This window comes from Phacochoerus africanus, chromosome 14 (genome assembly GCF_016906955.1).
Source record: "Phacochoerus africanus isolate WHEZ1 chromosome 14, ROS_Pafr_v1, whole genome shotgun sequence".
Taxonomy (NCBI): Eukaryota; Metazoa; Chordata; class Mammalia; order Artiodactyla; family Suidae; genus Phacochoerus; species Phacochoerus africanus.
The window spans coordinates 12,007,551-12,025,157 of NC_062557.1; the positions used below are offsets into that span (position 1 = coordinate 12,007,551).

The 17,607-nt window shown below is 51.3% G+C and overlaps 1 protein-coding gene across 3 annotated transcripts in view; it reads left to right on the forward strand.

The window, feature by feature from the left end:
* RGS9 (regulator of G protein signaling 9) overlaps positions 1-17,607 on the forward strand; it is a 72,614-nt gene that overhangs the window by 21,555 nt on the left and 33,452 nt on the right. For 2 of the 3 annotated variants that reach the window (XM_047758189.1, XM_047758190.1), the window contains exons 9-10: positions 7,979-8,041; positions 17,191-17,220. In XM_047758189.1, the coding sequence (XP_047614145.1) occupies positions 7,979-8,041; positions 17,191-17,220 (93 nt within the window). Of the gene's footprint in view, positions 1-7,978; positions 8,051-17,190; positions 17,221-17,607 lie in introns of all 3 variants that reach the window. The other variant, XM_047758188.1, reaches the window with a different exon arrangement.

Sequence of the window (17,607 nt, forward strand, 5' to 3'; positions counted from 1 at the left end):
AACCCAATTCTCAGAACCAGGGGTCAGTCCAGGTGCCAGAGCTTCTAGATTTTTGAACTTTAAGGCTGTCAGATTGTAGCCGTCTTGCTAATTTTCTTTCTCCATTCAAAACGGCTATCTTGGAAGGTGTTCCATCTGTGAGCGTGCTGGCTTGGGTGCCTTGTTGCTGAGGTTAAGGTCCTGGGGTTGACCTCAAGAAGCATATTTAGTTTTGCTTTGTTTCAGGGCAGCTCCTCTAGGTAGACCAGTTGGCCGATGCCTGACACAGGTCCCGAGGGGCCTGAGCAAAGGGCTGGTTGACTGAGCACGGGGTCCTGGAGGTTAGAACCCAGCACACACTACCCCATTGGTAGCTCAGGAGTGAGATCTTTGTATGAGAAGGAACCAGCCTTTTTTTAAATTTAGTTTTATTGAAGTATAGTTGATTTACAATGTTGTGTTAATTTTTGCTGTAGAGCAAAGCGATTCTGCCGTACATGTACACATATCCATTCCCATATAGGTTTTCACAGAACAACGCGTAGATTTCCCTGTGCTACGCAGCAGGGCTCCGTTGACCATCCGTTCCATATGCAAAGTGTGCATTTGCCATCCCAGCCCCCTAATCCATCCCTCCCCAGACCTTCCACTTGGGTAACCATAAATTTGTTTTCTGTGTCTCTGAGTTTGTTTCTGTTTTGTAAATAAGTTCGTTTGTGTCGTGTTTTTTTAGATTCACATATAAGCGAGAGCATACAATGTTTGTCTTTGACTTACTCCACATAGTATGATAATCTCTAGGTCCATCCATGTTGCTACAAATGGCACCATTTTGTTCTTTTTTATGGCAGAGTAGTATTCCATTGTATATATGTGCCACATCTTCTTTATCCATTCCTCTGTCAGTGGACATTTAGATTGCTTCTTGGCTTTTGTGAATAGTGCTGCGGCGAACACCGGGGTGCATGTATCTTTTTGAATTATGGTTTTCTCCAGAGAGATGCCCAAGAGTGGGATTGCTGGGTCACGTGGCAGTTCCATTTTTAGGTTTTAAAGAACATCCACACTGTTCTCTGTCGTGGTTGCACCAGCTTACATTTCCACCAACAGTGCGGGAGGGTTCCCTTTTCTCTCTAGAGAGGGAAGTAGACTTTGCTCAGTTATCTGTTCATGAACGGGAACCCGTGGTGGGGATAATGGTGAGCCACTCAGCTGGCAGGATAATGCCTGTGCCCAGTGGCACCAGGACTGAGGCAGCCCTGCCCCTTGCAGGGTGGAGAATAGCCTCCATGTCACACGCAGAGACTCCGTGGTGTGGGGAGGATGGGAGCGCATCCTCGAAAGGTGACATAGACTGGCGGTGCATAGCATCTGCCCTGGGTCCCTCTCCCCTCCCTCTGTCCCTGCAGCCAGAAGGCCTGTAGGGGCACAGTGAGAAACAGAGTATCTGAGTTCTCCTGGGGTGAGCTCCCTGCCCCCGCACCAGGCCGATGGCTGGGTGGCTCTTTTCCATATGCTATAGAAGCACAGCAGTTTGAGAGTGTCTCCCTCTGGGTGCTCATCCTCTCCTGTCACCTCCCCTGCCTCTGCTGCCTCTCCCTCTGCCCCCACTTTCTCCACCTCCATCACCACCACCATCCTCATGGCGGACCTGCATGGAGGACTTGCAGTGCCCTGGGCACAGCGCTCAGCATCCTTCTGCTGGCACTTGCTTACTTCATCTCTGCAGCGCTGGGGGGAAGGCAGCATAATTGGTCCCATTCTGCTGATGAGGAAGCTGAGGCTCAGGGATGTTGCTGATTGGCCAGCCAGTGAGCACAGCCAGTGAGCACCAGGGGATCTGAACCCCCAGATTGCAGAGCCCTCCCTCCTGGTTCTGGGGCTCTCCTGGTTCCTAGGCTCTCATGGGACCATGTGTCTTTAAGACCTTTTTGTCACCTCCTCAGTCATTAGAGCATCGCATGAATCTCTGTTGCTCCCATAAACACCATGCCAGGGTTCAGAGGCACCTGCCCCCTCATTGGTAGCAGTGGAGGGGGGGCACATTCCTAATGAGGCTTGATGTGCCCTGAACAGACACAAAACTGCTCTTTGTAGCCAGGCTATCTCACTGCCACTCGCCTTGGTCCATCCTGGACCAGGACTCTGTTCTCTATGTCTGTGAGTCTGTTTCCCTTTTGTAGATAAGTTCACCTGTGCCCTATTTTAGATCTCACGTGTAAGTGATATCAGATGATGCTTCTTTCTGACTTACTTAGTATGAGAATCTAGGTGCATCCATGGTGCCGTAGATGGCATTGTTTTGTTCTTTTTTATGGCCGAGTAGATGCAGACTATTACATTTGGAACATATAAACAACAGAGTCCTACTGTATAGCACAGGGAACTCTATCCAGTCTTCTGGGGTCAACCGTAGTGGAAAAGAATATTAAAAAAAGAATGTATATATGCATGTAACTGAGTCACTTTGTTGTACAGCAGAAATAAGCACAGTGTTTTAAATCAATGATACTTAAACAAACCAGGAATCAGAGAGAGATGAGGCCAGAGTGCCCCTGGGTCTCCCAGACTTCCTCACTGTCTGTCTGTCTATCTGTCTGTCTATCTATCAATCTATCTATCTATCTGTCTATCTATCTAGTTATCCATCTTTTTTTAGCCACGCTGGTGGTGTATGGAAGTTCCTGGGCCAGGGATCAAACCCACATGACAACAGCAACCCAAGCCTCAGCAGTAACCATGCCAGATCCTTAACCCACAGTGCCACAAGGGAACTCCTCCCTGACTTTCCTAAAACCCTCTAGGCCAGAGACCGTTAGTACTAAGGATGTGTCCTGTTTGCAGAGCCTCAGGTCGGCAGTCTATCTCAGCCTGGAAAGGGAGCAATCTGCCTAACAAACTCAGGAAGTCCAGGAGCTTGGACTGTCAGGCTGGCTCCCGGAGACCCAAACAGACTGTCAATTGGGTGGGAAAGAAGCCGGCCAGGCAGGCCAAGCATGTGGCTGGGGGAGTGCAGGGCCGCCCACGCGGGGACTGACTGTAACTGACCATGGTGGCTCCCGAGCAGGTTCGTCCCTTGTTCACTTGTCTGCTCATGAATCTGTGGGGCCTTCCTGGGGCCCTAAGTCTGTGCCAGCTGAGGAGTTGGGTGCCGGGTGTGAAATAACAGCTGAAAGTGGTCGAGCACCCGCCCCCGTGCCTGTGTTAAGCTCTGGGCACGGCGCATCCCTTCTGCCTGACGACGATGCTGTCACGTTGGGTGTGCCACTCTCTCCATGGTTCAGAAGGGGAGGCCACAGCGCAGGCGGTTCAGGGCTGGGATGTGTGTCCGCCTCTGACAGGCTGTGTGGACGGTCCGCCCGTGAGGCCCCTCCCTCAGCTCCAGGAGCTCAAAATCCAAACTGCTGTTCATAGGTGAGCCTCGTGCTCCAGGGGTGATTGATTCCGGGAGGGGGGCGCGTCCTGTAAGAAAGAAAAACAACGTTCCTCCCTCACTTTTTACCCAAATGGAATGAAAGACAGATCTGGACACCATGCAAACAATAGTTAATTGTGTAAATGAGCAGGGGCAGAAATAGTTCCTTTAGAAAAGTCATCGTGGGGACTCCCCCGCATCTTTGCTGCACCTTCTGCGATGCCCGTGTCTCCCCAGGATACGGTCCGCTGACATATGGACCATAGGTATTAGGACCATGTGGTCCAGGGCAGAGGCTGCTTCTGCGCTGTGTGCTCCACAGCAAGCAGGTGTTTTGTCTGAACATCGAGCTAAACGGCTTTTGTTTCAAGCACAAACGCAGACACCCGAGAGGATGTCTGCTCTCGATTTCCTGTCGAGGTTGGGCTAAATGTCCAGTGATGGAGACTGGCAGAATGCATTAAGCTATGGCCACACGATGGAATACTGTGACACCATGAAAATAATATTTGCAAAGGAAAAGGATCTGACATATCATGTCACATCCTTGAAATAGGATGGAAAACTCCCTTTACTCAGATCCAAATTTTTTTTTTTTTAAAAAAGCAAACATCTATTTTATGAATTCCCACTCCATGCCAGGGGCTTACAAGGCATGAGGGTACTTGAATTCGAAGCCCGTGCCCTCAAGGAGCTTACAGTCCGGTGGAGAGACAAAGACTAGAACTATTGCACAAATGAGTGTGTCCTGCACAGATGCCAGGGCAGCTGTGAGGGGCCGGGGTCATGTACAGATCTGGGGTCCCAGAACCTCCCTGCATGGAAGTGACGGTCAAGGCGAGATCCGACTCCTCCACCCCTTCAATCAAACCTCGTCTCCCTGTGGCAGCCTCTTCTCTCCCCACTGTTTTATTTTGTTTTTGAAACTACTGTGTATTTTATTTGTTGTTTGTTTTCTGTTCCATACACTAAAAAGGTCCAAGCTGTACGTTAGGGAAGAGAACGATGGTGAGAGAGAACAAGTCGAGAGGGACATGGGCCCCAGGATGTGACATCCCTGCAGCACCCACTCTGGCCCTGCTCGGGGTGCTGATTCTGGGCCTGTCCCCTCCTCGCGGTGCCCTTAATGGTACAAAGGTCCTATTTTTTTTTGGCCATGCCTGTGGCACGCAGAAGTTCTGGGCCAGGGATCGAACCTGTGCCACAGCAGTGACACTGAATCCTTACCCCACTGCAGCACCAGGGAACCTCCCCCCTACCCCTCGCCCAAGGCCCTTTTCTAACCCGAATTACGGGGCAATTAGCAGATTGTCTCTTTGGCCTTGGTGTGAGGGAAGGTTCTTGGCACTGCACCCCGGCATTCAGGTTCCTCCAGGTCAAGGCAGTTGAAGGGGGAGCGCTTCCTGCACGTGGCTGAACCTGTCTGCCCTGCCTATCTGCTGACAGCCCACCGCAGGGCTGCCGGTTGCCCTCGTTTCCTGTGCATCGACCATCAGCTCTGCGTTATCTTCATTCGAGCTGCCTCCTGTGTCCCAGAAACTGCGTCAGCAGTGGCTCTTGGTGACTGTTGCCGGGAACAAAGACCTCATGCTTCCTGGTGAATGAATGAATGAGTGAGTGAGTGAATGGAGCCTGGGAGTCTCCCCCAGACCAGCAGAGGTAGAAGGGCAGCTCCTTGGGGAGGTGAAGGAAGGGCACTGGGGTGGGCCTGCTGCCCCACAGGAACAGCTGGGGCTGGCGGAGCTGCTGAGAGGAAGGGAGGGGTGGCTGGGCAGCCAGGGCAGCCAGACAGGCTAATGGGGACAGGTCGGCAGAACCCCTGAGCCCGCTGGGTGGCTCCAGTTCTGAGGGTCTGAGGCCTTGGGTCCAGGGAGCTAAGGGCAGCCTTGCACCGACTCTGGTTACACAGATGCACTGCTGAATTTAGATCAGAGCATGGGTCAAGTTCAAAGGAGAGTTGGAGAAGGACGTGCGCAGATGCCTGCCCTGAGCTCCTGAGGCTGTGAGGGCTTGGGGCGGGGGGCACTAAGGGTGTGGTCTCAGGGGCTGAGTGTGAGAGTGTGTGCATAGATGTACTTGTGTGAGTCGCAAGCGTGAGCACGTGTGCCCGCCATCGGAGCATGCGTACAGGCCTGGGAGAGTGCAAGAGTGTGACACGTGTGCATTGTAAGTGTGAGGGAGTGTGTACACATGAGTCGTAAGTGTGAGACTATACATGTGTGTGTGTGAAGCCTGTCTTCTGTCACCCTGGGGAGGGAGTTCTTTGGACCTGCTGGAAGGGGCGATTTCTAGAATCGGAAGGTATTGGATCCTGTGACCACAGCTGCCCCCACCCCCGTGCTGGGTTGGATCCCGTCAAGGGCTGCGTGGACCTCTAGCTTGTCCCTTTGGAGAACTTGTCACAACCGTAATTTCTCACTGGTGTGATTAACGGCTGAGTGGTGGCCTCGTCCATGAGACCAGAGGGGCCTGCGATGCCTGCTTGCGATGCAGGGGTCCCCTTCGCCACGGCTTCCCAGAGCTGAGCACATCAACTCGGTGCATACTGATCAATGGAGGCCCCCGTGTAACACCTGGGTGAGGACATCCGCTCCCTCTCCCTGTCCTCTGTCCTGCCCATTTTCTATTTCTTTCTTTTTTCTCTTCCTTGCTACACTGTATGCCCAATATGTGTCCCCAGGGTGGCCTGCTGAGCTAAGTGGCTTAATTTAGTAGATAAAACAGAGGGTGCCCAGTTAAATTCAAATTTCAGGTTAACAGCAAATCATGTGTGTCCCAATATATTTTTTATTGAAGTATAGTTGATTTACAATTTTGTGTTAGTTTCTGGTGTACAGAAAAGTGATTCAGTTATACATATATACATTCTTTTCCGTTATGGTTTATTACGGAACATTGAATATAGTTCCCTGTGCTATAAGTAGGACCTCGTTGTTTACATATTTTAAATATAATAACTTATATATGCTAATCTCAAATGCCTAATTTATCCTTCCTCCACCCCCTTTCCCTTTGGTAATCATAAGTTTGTCTTCTATATCTGTGAGTCTATTTCTGTTTTGTAAATAAATTCATTTGTATCATGTTTTAGAATCCACGTATATGTGATACCATATGATATTTGTCTTTCTTTTTCTGATTTCCTTCACTCGTATGATAATCTCTAGATCCATCCATGTTGCTGCAACAATGGCATTTCATTCTTTTTTATGACTGAGTAATATTCCATTGTATATATGTACCACCTCTTCTTTATCCATTCACTGCCGATGTCATGTCCCAATATTTTTGTACTTATTGTGTATTTACACTAAAAAAAACCATATACTTTTATATAGAATTACTTCAAAATTATTTCTTGTGTATCTGAAATGCAGACTTAATGGGGCATCCTATACTTTATTTGGCAACTGTACTTTTGAGCTAAAATGTGGCTGATCGTCTTGATGAGACAGAATCTGATGGGGAGAAGGCCCATTGCTTCCTGCCTCTGCATCAGCATAGTCGTCCTGGTTAATCACCAGGTTAATCACGTGTGTTGAGTTTTGATGGTTGCCTATACCAGGCCAACAGAGAGGAGGTGAAAAACCCAAATTGCTGGCCTTGAGTTGACAGGGACCAAGCAGGATTGGCTGGGGAGCTGGTTGCCTGATAGAGAAGGACAAAGACTGAGACCCAGCTTTTGGCCGGGCATTTATATGCATGACCTGAGAATGAATAGAAGCCCCTGCTTAGTAACAGCTGGCCTCTGTTGAGAGCCTCACACTGCATCTTGTTAAATCTCCCCAAGGACTTGACAGGTAAAAGGATCATCTCCAGTTCTCCAGGGTAGTGAGGGCAGAGAGGAGAAGTAGTTTCCTGGATCCTCCTCAGAGCTGGGCAATGACAGAACCAGGATCAGAACCTTCGGGTGCCTGGCTGAAGCCTGGACTCTCTAAGGCCGTGATCTGTAAAGTGGGCAGGGGCTCTGCAGGGGAGGTGGCAGTCCCATGTGCTATTCCCAGTGAACTCCTATTGAACTTGAGTGTAATGTATCCATTCACCTACGGACCCACGCATCCTCCATCTACCTCTCCACCCATCTGTCCACCCACCCACCCATCCGTCCCTCCCTCCCTCCACCGATTCCTCCTCCATCCATCCATCCTCTCATCATCTCTCCATCCATCTATCCATTTATCCATACATCCACTCACCCTCCATCCTTCCCTCTATCCACCCACCCTCCATACATCCATCCACCTATTTCATTTATCCATCCATCCATCCATCCATCCGTTTATCCATCCACCCACCCTCCCATTCATCCATCCACCTACCCACCATCCATCCATCCATCCATCCATCCATCCATCCATCCATCCATCCCACTTTGTTAGGTTCTGGGGGTGCTGTGGTGATGGAGTAGCCCCATGAAACCCACCAGTTCACCTAGAGAATCTTACACACCCTTCTAGCTCCCCTTGGATTGGGCTGCAAAACTCAGCTTGGTCTCACAATTGGCAGCTTGGCCAAGATCCAAAGTTGGCCAGAAACTGGAGACTCTCCCAGCAGTGGTCCTTATGTTGCGTTTTCTGCCTTCAGCCAGGAATGAACAACGTGCTGGACTATGGCCTGGACCGAGTGACCAATCCGAATGAAGTTCAGGTAAACCAGGTAGGTCTCTGCTGCATACCTGGGGCAGGGCCTAGGTCAGGATCCTAGGCCAGGAAGGTGTCCACACATCTGTTGTCCGTGTCTGTGGGCAGTGGTCTCTCCCCTTGGAGACTGCCAAAGAGAGGAGGCCTACGGGCTCCATGTGGCAGGGGTTGGGGGGAGGCCGTGGTGAGTGTTCTGCACCCAGAGAGATAAGAGATGGTAGAGCACAGGTCAGAGCAAATGGGATCCAGATGGTTGGGCTTCAGACTTTTCTGAGTCACTCTTCCTCCTTGAAAATCTGATGAAAGTTAGGCACCCGTTTTACCCAGAGATGCACAGACAGGCATTTTGCAGTTTCTGCCAGATCCCCCACACCCTGATGTCTATAGGCCCAGGTTCACAACCCTTCAAATAACTTTGGGATTAAACCTCAATCCACGTGACAGGACCTGGAATGTCCCACTTCCTTTTGCTTCTCAGTAGGGTGGGATCTCTGCAAAGACCCTTCTATGGTTTTTATCTTAAAAGGACTCTTTCCCTCAAGAGACCACCATTCATGATGGATGGACGATTTCCATGATAGGTTTTTTTCTTTCTTTTTAAAAATTTTTTTTTTTTATTTTAAGGAAATGCATTTCAGAAGCTGCTAAAACTGTGAACCTCCCAGTTGACACCATTATTTGGGGCCAGATAATTCTTTTGGGGGGGGGCTGTGCTGCGCGTTGCTGGGATGCTTAGCAGCCTGCTGGATGGCAGTGGCTCTGTGCTTTCTCTCCCGGTCCCGATGATCAAAACTGTCTCCAGACATGTCCCTGTGTACCCCAGGGGGACAGGACAGCCCCTGTTGAGAAGCACAGATCCCACTCAGCCAGCCTCAGATCCACTTAAGCTGGTCGTAGATGGTTTCATTGCTGTCCGTCAAATGTTATCTTTTGGGCAGCGAGGGATCAGGAACCTCTAGCCTCATGTGTCATCTGTAAGCCTCCGCAGCACCTAAAGGCACACGTGAGAGCCCGGAGGGATGTGCCAGGAAAGAAGAAGGCAGTTGAAGGGGAAGGAGGGAGCAGCAGGGAGAAGTTAGAGAGGAGGCTGGGACGGGAACTGGAACCTGGGACTGGAACCTGGGATGCCTGTGGAACTCCCACCAGTGCACGAGCCAGAGGCCCAGGTTTAGGGGAGGTGGGGGATGTGGTGTCCCCAGGGGGGTCAGCCTTGGGCACAGCTCAGAGTGACCCTTCCTGTGATACACACTTGGCACCGTCAGCCTTCAGCAGCCTTTTCTGAGTTTCGCCTCATCAGATGACAGATAATTGCCGAGGCCTTGTCGGGCTTGGTTGCCACGGCAACAAAGTCATCAAGGAAAATACTGGGCCAGGGTGGAAGATTTGCTTTTTTTATGGGTAACCGGTGGCTCTGGAAGCTCCTCTGCTGTGGGGGAGGAGAGGGTAGAGGGCGAAGGCCTGCCACGCACTCTGAGCAGCCAGCCAGCATGGGTGTGTGTGTGTGTGTGTGGTGTGTGTGGTGTTGTGTGGTTTGTGGTGCGTGTGTGGGTGTGGGTGGTGTGTGTGTGTGGAGTGGGGTGGGGGGTGTTGTGTGTGCGTTGTGTGTGCGTGGGATGTATTTGTGGGTGTTGTGTGTGTGTGTGTTGTGTGTGGGGGCATGTATGTGGTGTGGTGTGGTGTGGTTGGGTTGTGTGGGTGTGTGTGGTGTGTATGTGTGATTTGTGGTGCGTGTGTCTGTGGGGTGTGGGGTGTGTGGGGTTTGTGGGTTGTTGTTTTTGGTGCGTGTGTGTGGGGTTGTTTGGTGGGGGAGATTGTGTTGTTGTGTGTTTGTGTGGGGTAGTGTGTTTTGTGTGGTGTTTTGTTGTTTTGTTGGTTTTGTGTTCGTGTGTGTGGTGTGGGTGGGGGGGAGAGTGTGTGTGGTGTGTGTGGGGGAGTGTGTGTGTGTTGTATGTGCGTGTGTGTGGTGTGTGTGTGGGGGTGTGGGGTGTGTGTGTGTGTGTGTGGTGTATGTGTGGGGGGGTATGGGGTGTGTGTGTGTGAGTGGTATGTGTGTGTGTGTGTGTGTGTGTGTGGTGTGTGGTGAGGCGGGACCTCTGACTTCAGCCCTGGTGGGGCAGCTGAGGAGCTGAGCTGCTCCCGTCCTGGGTACGATTTGGGGTCACTGCCCGGCGGCGGCGGAGGCCAGCCGGGTCCCGCTGAGGAAGCGTCTCCCTGCTCGCGGGCGGCCAGGCCCGGCGAAGAGCGTGCCTCTGGCTCTCGAAGCCCGCGCTTAGCAGATGCGGGCCCTGCGCTGAGGCTGGGGTCAGAGCAGCCGAGCGGGAGGCTGAGGGCCGTGGCTGCCGTGGGGGTGTCTGAGTGCGGTTCCCCACCGTCTTCTCTGTCTCTCTCTCTCCCGCCAGCTCTCTTTGTCCTGTCTGCACTCTGGCTGCTCCGCTGTGTTAAGAAGAACAAGGAACCGTAATTCTCCTGCAAGCGGGGCCCCTTGCATTTCCCCCTCCCCGCCTACAGCCAGCCCCAGCCAGGGTGTCACATGCAGCGGTTAGGGGATGGGGGCCCGTGTGGCAAGGGTCCCCCGTCGATCTGGCCTGGGAGGAGGGTCGAGAGGACGTGACGATGTGTGTCCGTGAGGCCCTGGGTGTGCAGAGGTGTGGGGTTTCTCGCATTTCCAAGATCTCCCGGTGTTGGTTGGAACGGAGAGCCCATTTCTGAGAATTTGTAAATTCTTGAAAAGATACCTGTTTTCCTTAAGTGGAGGCAAATAATCCAAAGGAAATGAACCCCATGGAGCACGGGAAGGGCTGTGGGGCTGGCAGGTGTCCAGGGCCTTGGGTGACCCACTTCCTCTGTTGGCCAGTGGGGCTGCCCAGCCCTGGCCAGAGCAGGGTCCCTCCCAGAGAGCGCGTCCCAGTTCCCCCAGGCCTGCGGGGACACCCAGCACCCACTGTCCCCACCTTCCCTTTATTTCAGAGAGAATTTGGCTTCAGGTGAGGAGACGGGGGTGGGTGGCCAGGCCCCAGCCTGGCTGTGGACAGCGGTGCCCAGGGCTGGCCCTCCGTCCCCGACTGGGACAGGGTCACGAGGGTCATTTTGTGGTGCGGGCCAGTGCCGTGTGCAGGAGTGAACTTTGACCTCAGGGTTATCCCAGCTCCGCTGCTCCCTGGCTGGGTGGTCCTGGACAAGCTCGTGTGCCGTTCAAAGCCTCGGCTTCCGCATCTATAACATGGGAATAACAGCAGTTCCTTCAGGGGTCTTTTATGTGAAGCATCTAGAATGGTATCTGGTGTGTAGACACGCCGCAGTCAGCATCCTTGTTATAACTGTCACCATGCTGCCAGAGAGAGGCTTTATGGGGCTCCATAGCCCCTCGACCCTGTTTTGGGGAGCCGTACTCAGCCAGTTTCCTCCGTCCTTATACCCGCTCGTACGTCTGCCCTGGTTGGAGGCAGAGAGAGGAAGGTACACAGCGATTTCAGCCTCCCTGCCTGGTCCATCACCAGCTGGCGAGAACAGCGCTGTTTACCCTGGTGGCCGGTGAAAGGTAGAAACATGGCTTAAGCACCGTGCTTGGCAGAGCCCTCAGCCTGGAGCCTTCCGTGAGTGACAGCCCCACTCCCAGCAACTGGGCACAAACAGTGTTCTTCCTGTGGCTCCTTTGTGACCAGTCGTGGCTGGAGTTGGGGCGGCTCTCAGAGGGTGGCCTGTGGACAGCGCCCTGAGGGTCAGGGCTCGAGGAAGACCCACAGCAGCAGTGTTGTCAGCGTCTCTGTTTCGTAGCTGAGGAGGCAGGTGGAGGGTGTAGGCAGCTCCTCCAGGACACACGTCTCGGAACTGGTAAAGCCAGGTTTGAACCTCAGCTGCCGGTGCCTGAGCCCGCTCCATACCTCACTCGTGTGTCCTGATGTCCCTGATTCGGCCTCTGGAAGCTCTGTTGGATGTCACTCAGTTCTCACGGCAGCTTGATAAGAGAAGGCACATCAGTTCCATTTTAAATTTTTATTTGTGTATTTTTATTTATTTATTTATTCATTCATTCCCAGGCTAGGGGTCGACTCGGAGCTGTAGCCACTGGCCTACACCGTAGCTCACGGTAACGCCGGATCCTTAACCCGTTCACCAAGGCCAGGGATCGAACCTGCATCCTCATGGATACTAGTCAGGTTCTTAACTCGCTGAGCCACGATGGGAACTCCCCAGTTCTGTGTTTCAGGGGACAAAACGGAAACAGAGAGAGGGAGCTGATGGCCCGTGCTGGGCTGGCCAGGGGTCCCTTAGCTTCTCCTTTACGCACCTCCCCTCCCAGGCCGCGTCCTCGGCTCTTGCACTCCGTGCTCGATTTCCTGGCAGGGGACATGTCCTCACATGCCCAGCAGGCCCCACACATGGCTTTATGTCTTTGTTGTCCTAAAAAAAACCCTGACTACGGCTTTTGGGACCCGCAGCCCTGCATTTTCAAGTTGCCCTGAGCTCTGGAAGCCGTGGGGTCAGTCCCACCTCCACCTGATCAGGAAGGACGTGGCAGGACAGAGACTAACTTTGATGACCACAGCCCAGAATTCTTGTCCCCGTGGACAGCCGGCTGCCCCCCCCCCGCACCCCCCGCTTTTCCTGTCAGCTCTCTGCACTGACCACTCAGCACGCAATTTCCTGGTCTCTGGCTTTTGACCCCCTCTCTGGTCCCAGCCCCAGTTCCTCATGGTCCTCCCCGCCTTGCCTTTCACCCTGGGGCTGGCCTGGCCCTTGCCTGCGCATCCGCAGAGGTTCCTGGCCACCCGTTCTCAGGGCCCCTCCTTGCTCCTCTCCTGGGCTCCCGCGCTCCTGTCCGTAGTAACCCCTGGGGTCTCGCAGGGCACAGCCCTGACCCCCTCGTGCCCTGTCACAATTGCCTGCAGCCTGCATCCGGGGCTCAGGGCTGGCCAGCTGGTCACCACAGAGCTGTGCAAACAGGCGCTGGATGTGTCCCTATTTGGGCAACGCTGCAAGTGAAAAATAATAAGTTAGAATCCCAGGAATGCAGAGTATTTGAAGATCCCTTAGGGAGAGTGCTCCTCCTGCAGCAAAGTGTGTCACTGGGGCGAAGGACAAGCAAGTGACTTTCCTCCAGGAGCGCCAAGCGCTGAGAAAGTTGGGGCTTGTGCGTGAAAGCCAGGGCCAAAGGAAGGTTTCTTTCTCATTTCAGCATTCCTCGAGTTGCTTAGAAATGTGGGTGGGCATGTTTTTAGTAACTTTGCTTTACTGTTTCTTAGGGCTTTTGGCTGAGTAATAAGAATATCAAGAGTCGGTCTTTGAGATCTAACAAATACAATACAGGGTGCCCTGTTAAATTTAAATTTCAGATAACAGGAATCAATCTTGTTGGTATGAATATGTCCCCAATGTTGCACAGGCATCCTGTATTTTTTCTTGCAACTGGGCTAAAGCATCTTCTCAGCAGCATATGAACCTTCATCCATAGCCAGGGTACACTGGGTCCCTGCTCTATGCCAGTCTTTTAGGTCCTGTTATGTCACTCAGTCCCCCTATTTTCTATTTCCTTTTACAAGTGAGAAAACACAAGCTTTGAGATACTAAATAACTCATCCAAAGTCCTGTAGCCTATAAGTGACAAAACCACAATTTTGACCTTTCTGACCCCAAAATTGATACTTTTTTTTTTTTTGTCACGCCCAGGGCATATGGAAAAATCCCTGGCCAGGCCAGGGATAGAATTCAAGCTGCAGCTGCGACCTGTGACCACAGCTTTGGTAACTCCGGATCCTTTAACCCACTGAGCAAGGCCGGGGATTTGAACCTGCATCTCTGCAGTGACCCGAGCCCCTGCAGTCGGGTCCTTAACCCACTGTACCACAGCAGGAACTCCTCAATACTCTTTCCTAAAACTACCCTGACTCCATCACATTCTCTCTCTGTCTTTCAGAAAAGCCCAGAACCCTCTCCCCCACTGCCTCAGATACACATACACGCACACTCCTAAAAGGACAGAGACACCCTGTTTGTCAGTCTATGGGAAGCAGGTCTCATGAACAGCCATTTTTAAAGCTAGAAATAAATGCTAAAATCCATGTGGACAATCCAGGATGCTCCAGGGCAAGCTCCTAGACCCAACCCAATCCGCTGCAGCCTGATTCCCAGAAGGCAGCTGATAATTTTGGAAATCAGAAAACCAACGCAGAGCTCTAGAAAGATAATAAAGTCAAGAAGTGAAATAAAACATAAAACGTAAAAAAAACCTGAAGCCTGAGTTCATGGCCCCAGAAATAAACATCTCAGGTCAAAGTCAGACCACACCAGATAGACCTGCAAAGAGTGTGCAGGCGGCTGGTTTGCAAGGACAGCGCCCCGTGGAGCCCAGAGCAGGCGCGACAGACTGAGAGCCTGTTTGTTCGCTTAGGATCCCCCTAGTTGGAGAGCACTGGTCCACAGGAAGTTTCGTCTGGGGGCCTGGGCGCTTGGAAGGAGGGTGTCTATGGAGCCGCCCGCTGGGCACAGGCCCAGGGCAATTGCAGCCTTTGCCCTCAGTAGTGTTTCCCCCCTGAGCTTTATGGAGATATTATGGGCATACAGCATAGGTAAGTTCAAGGTGCACAGTGTAGGATCAGATGCTGGCATATATCCCCCAATGATCGCCACTAATACAATTAGCTAACCCTCTCCCCGCGTAATTTAAGTTTTGTGGCGATAACAGTTAAGATCTCCTCTTGTAACGACTTCCAAGTATCTAACACAGGGTTGTTAATGACAGACACCGCGCTGTGCCTTAGATCCCAGATCGCCTTTCTCTTCTAGCTGGGCGTCTGTTTTACCGTCCTGAGTGCTCATTCAAGAGCGTTTCCTGCGTGTGTGCTTCCTCTTGTGATGGGGGCTCAAACGCTTTTTTTTTTAAATTTTAAACTAAATGGCTGGACAGAGGCATCCCATTCTGCGGGATCTTCAGCTTCAGAGCAGGGAAGGACTCGGTGACGAAACAGACTGTTTTCTGTCTCTCCTGGGTTCCTCCTCAGCTTGGCAAAGGGCAGGTGTAGGGGTGAATCCCGACGCGGCCAGTTACTGACCAGGAGATGCTGAGCGCGTTGCTCGTCGCCTCTCTCAGCTGCAAGAATAATAAAGCCTCCCTCCCTTAAACATTGTAAGGGCTCAGAGAGGCGTAAATTGGTTTGTATTATTGCCTGGTGCCTCTGATTACCACAAAGTCCAGCCTCCCGTTAGAGCAGAGGGCATCAACCAGTAGGTAGTTTTCTGAATCCACTTCCGCAGGACTTGAACTGAAGAATGATTGTATTAGGCCTGCATGCAAACCCATTCTGACCCCAGGGTCCTCTTCTACCTAAAATATGTGTCTTCTAAAACAGCCGTAATTTAGGAGAGAATGGAGCAGTGTGATTGCCAAAATCCTTGGGTCCTTAGGGGAGTGTTTTCAATTTTTTTTTTTTTTTTTTTTTTGCTGTGCCCGCAGCATACAAAATTTCCCTTGGCCATGGCAGCTACCTGAGTCACAGCAGTAACAATGCTAAATCCTTAAACTGCTAGGCCCCCAGGGAACTCCTCAGTTTTTTAAGTGGAAAAACATTCCATTACCCTTAAAATACATCTCCGTTTTTCTCACCTCCAAGCACTCGTTATCATTTGTTTGATATTTAATGAGCACTTACTCTGTACCACCCTTGATGCTGGGGGGGATAAACACCATCTTCCTGCTCTGGATGGTGCCTAACGGGTGGTACGTGTGTTTAACTAAGAGTCACATGAACACATATATAATTACAGTAGTGACGAGTGCTATGAAGGAGGACGTTTAGGGTGTGAGCATTCCCTGTCTTAGGTACCTCCCCTTCCTCCCTCATCCAGGAAAAAGGACCTCCTGTGAAAAGCAATTGCATAAACGCATTCTAGTGAAGCACAGTGAAACCCAGCACGGGTTGGAAAGGAGAGACTATGTCAGATTGGACGCCCCCCCCCCCACCTCCGCTTCATTCATTGCCAGTGGACGCTGGTCCAGTCCTTATTTTACTAACTGGCTGAAGGAAATAGTGTCCTTCTTGGATTTCTGACTCTTCCAAATGAAAACCCGGTGGCATTAGCAGCACAGATCCTAAGCAGCCAGGAACTGAGATGCTCAGCTTGCAGGATGCATGTCAGTGCCTGGAGGCCGCTAAACCTGGGAACGCTGAGACGGAGATCCCCCGCTGTGCCCAGCTTCCAAGAGGAGCCTGGGGCAGAAGAGCGATACCAAGGAAGCCTGTCAGCTGGTAGGAGAGTTTAGTAGGGAACAGGTCTGAATGGCTTCCAGGAGTGTCTTTGAGCCTAGACACGGAGTCCTTCTTGCAGCCGTCCTCTTCTCTGCTATAAACCGAACATTCCGGAGAGAGGGTGCCATGCAGTGCATCCCCAGCATGAACTGGCTTCAGCAGCTTCAGGGGATGGAGCCTCGTGTAATCTTCATATTACAGTCCAGTTCTGGGACTCAGCTTGCAGTGGGGGCTGGTCTCGAGTCTTTTAATCGTGTGCTGTATTTCTGGTGATGTGGCTTCGCCCCCAGCGTATGCTATTGGTCTAGTCACTAGTTTTTCCATCTTTACCTCTCCTTCCCTTTAAGATGATGGTCTGTCGGCAAGCAATCCCAAACTTCGTCTTTAATCCATCTTGGCTTTTAAGAGAGGAGGGTAAAGTGGTTTTTTTTTTTTTAAATGATTCTTATTTTTTCCATTATAGTTGGTTTACAGTGTTCTATCAATTTCTACTGTACAGCAAAGTGACCCAGTTGCACATATATATACAGATTCTTTTCCTACATTATCCTCCATCAGGCTCCATCTAAGTGACTAGATATAGTTAGTGCTATACCGCAGGATCTCATTGCTTATCCACTCCAAAGGCAAGAGTCTGCATCTATTAACCCCAGACTCCCAGTCCATGAGGAGGGGGTAGAGTCAGAGGGGGCCATCGCCCCCCTTCGCTTGCCAAACCTCTCAGTTGGTCTGATTCTCCCGTGGTTGTGGAGGATAGGGCGGAAGGGTAGTGATGGGGAGATTCTATCGTTTAAGTAAAAAAAAGCTGGACGGGTTTTCTCTTGGGGAAAAGGGTTTTTATTTTTCAAATGGGTTTTTGAAACATGATTTGATGACATCTGTTTAATGGTTTTCTGCTTCTTTGCTTTTACAGAAACAAACAGTCGTTTCTGTCAGAAAAGAGGTAATTAATCTCCCAGTTCAGGGAAGTTTAATTTAATTAATTAATTAATTTGGGGGGGGGGAGTTTGATTTTAAGTCCTCTGACAAATTATATGTACTTTGGATACTTTTTTTTTTTTTGTCTTTTTAGGGCCACACCCGCGGCATATGGAGGTTCCCAGGCTAGAGGTCAAATCAGAGCTGTAGCTGCTGGCCTCCACCACAGTCACAGCAACGCCAGATCCAAGCCTCATCTGTGACCAACACCAGAGCTCACGGCAATACTGGATCCTTAAGCCATTGAGCAAGGCCAGGGATCGAGCCCTCATTCTCGTGGATCCTAGTTGGCTTCGTTACTACCGAGCCACAACGGGGAATGCCAAATTATATGTACTTTGGTTTCAAAGTG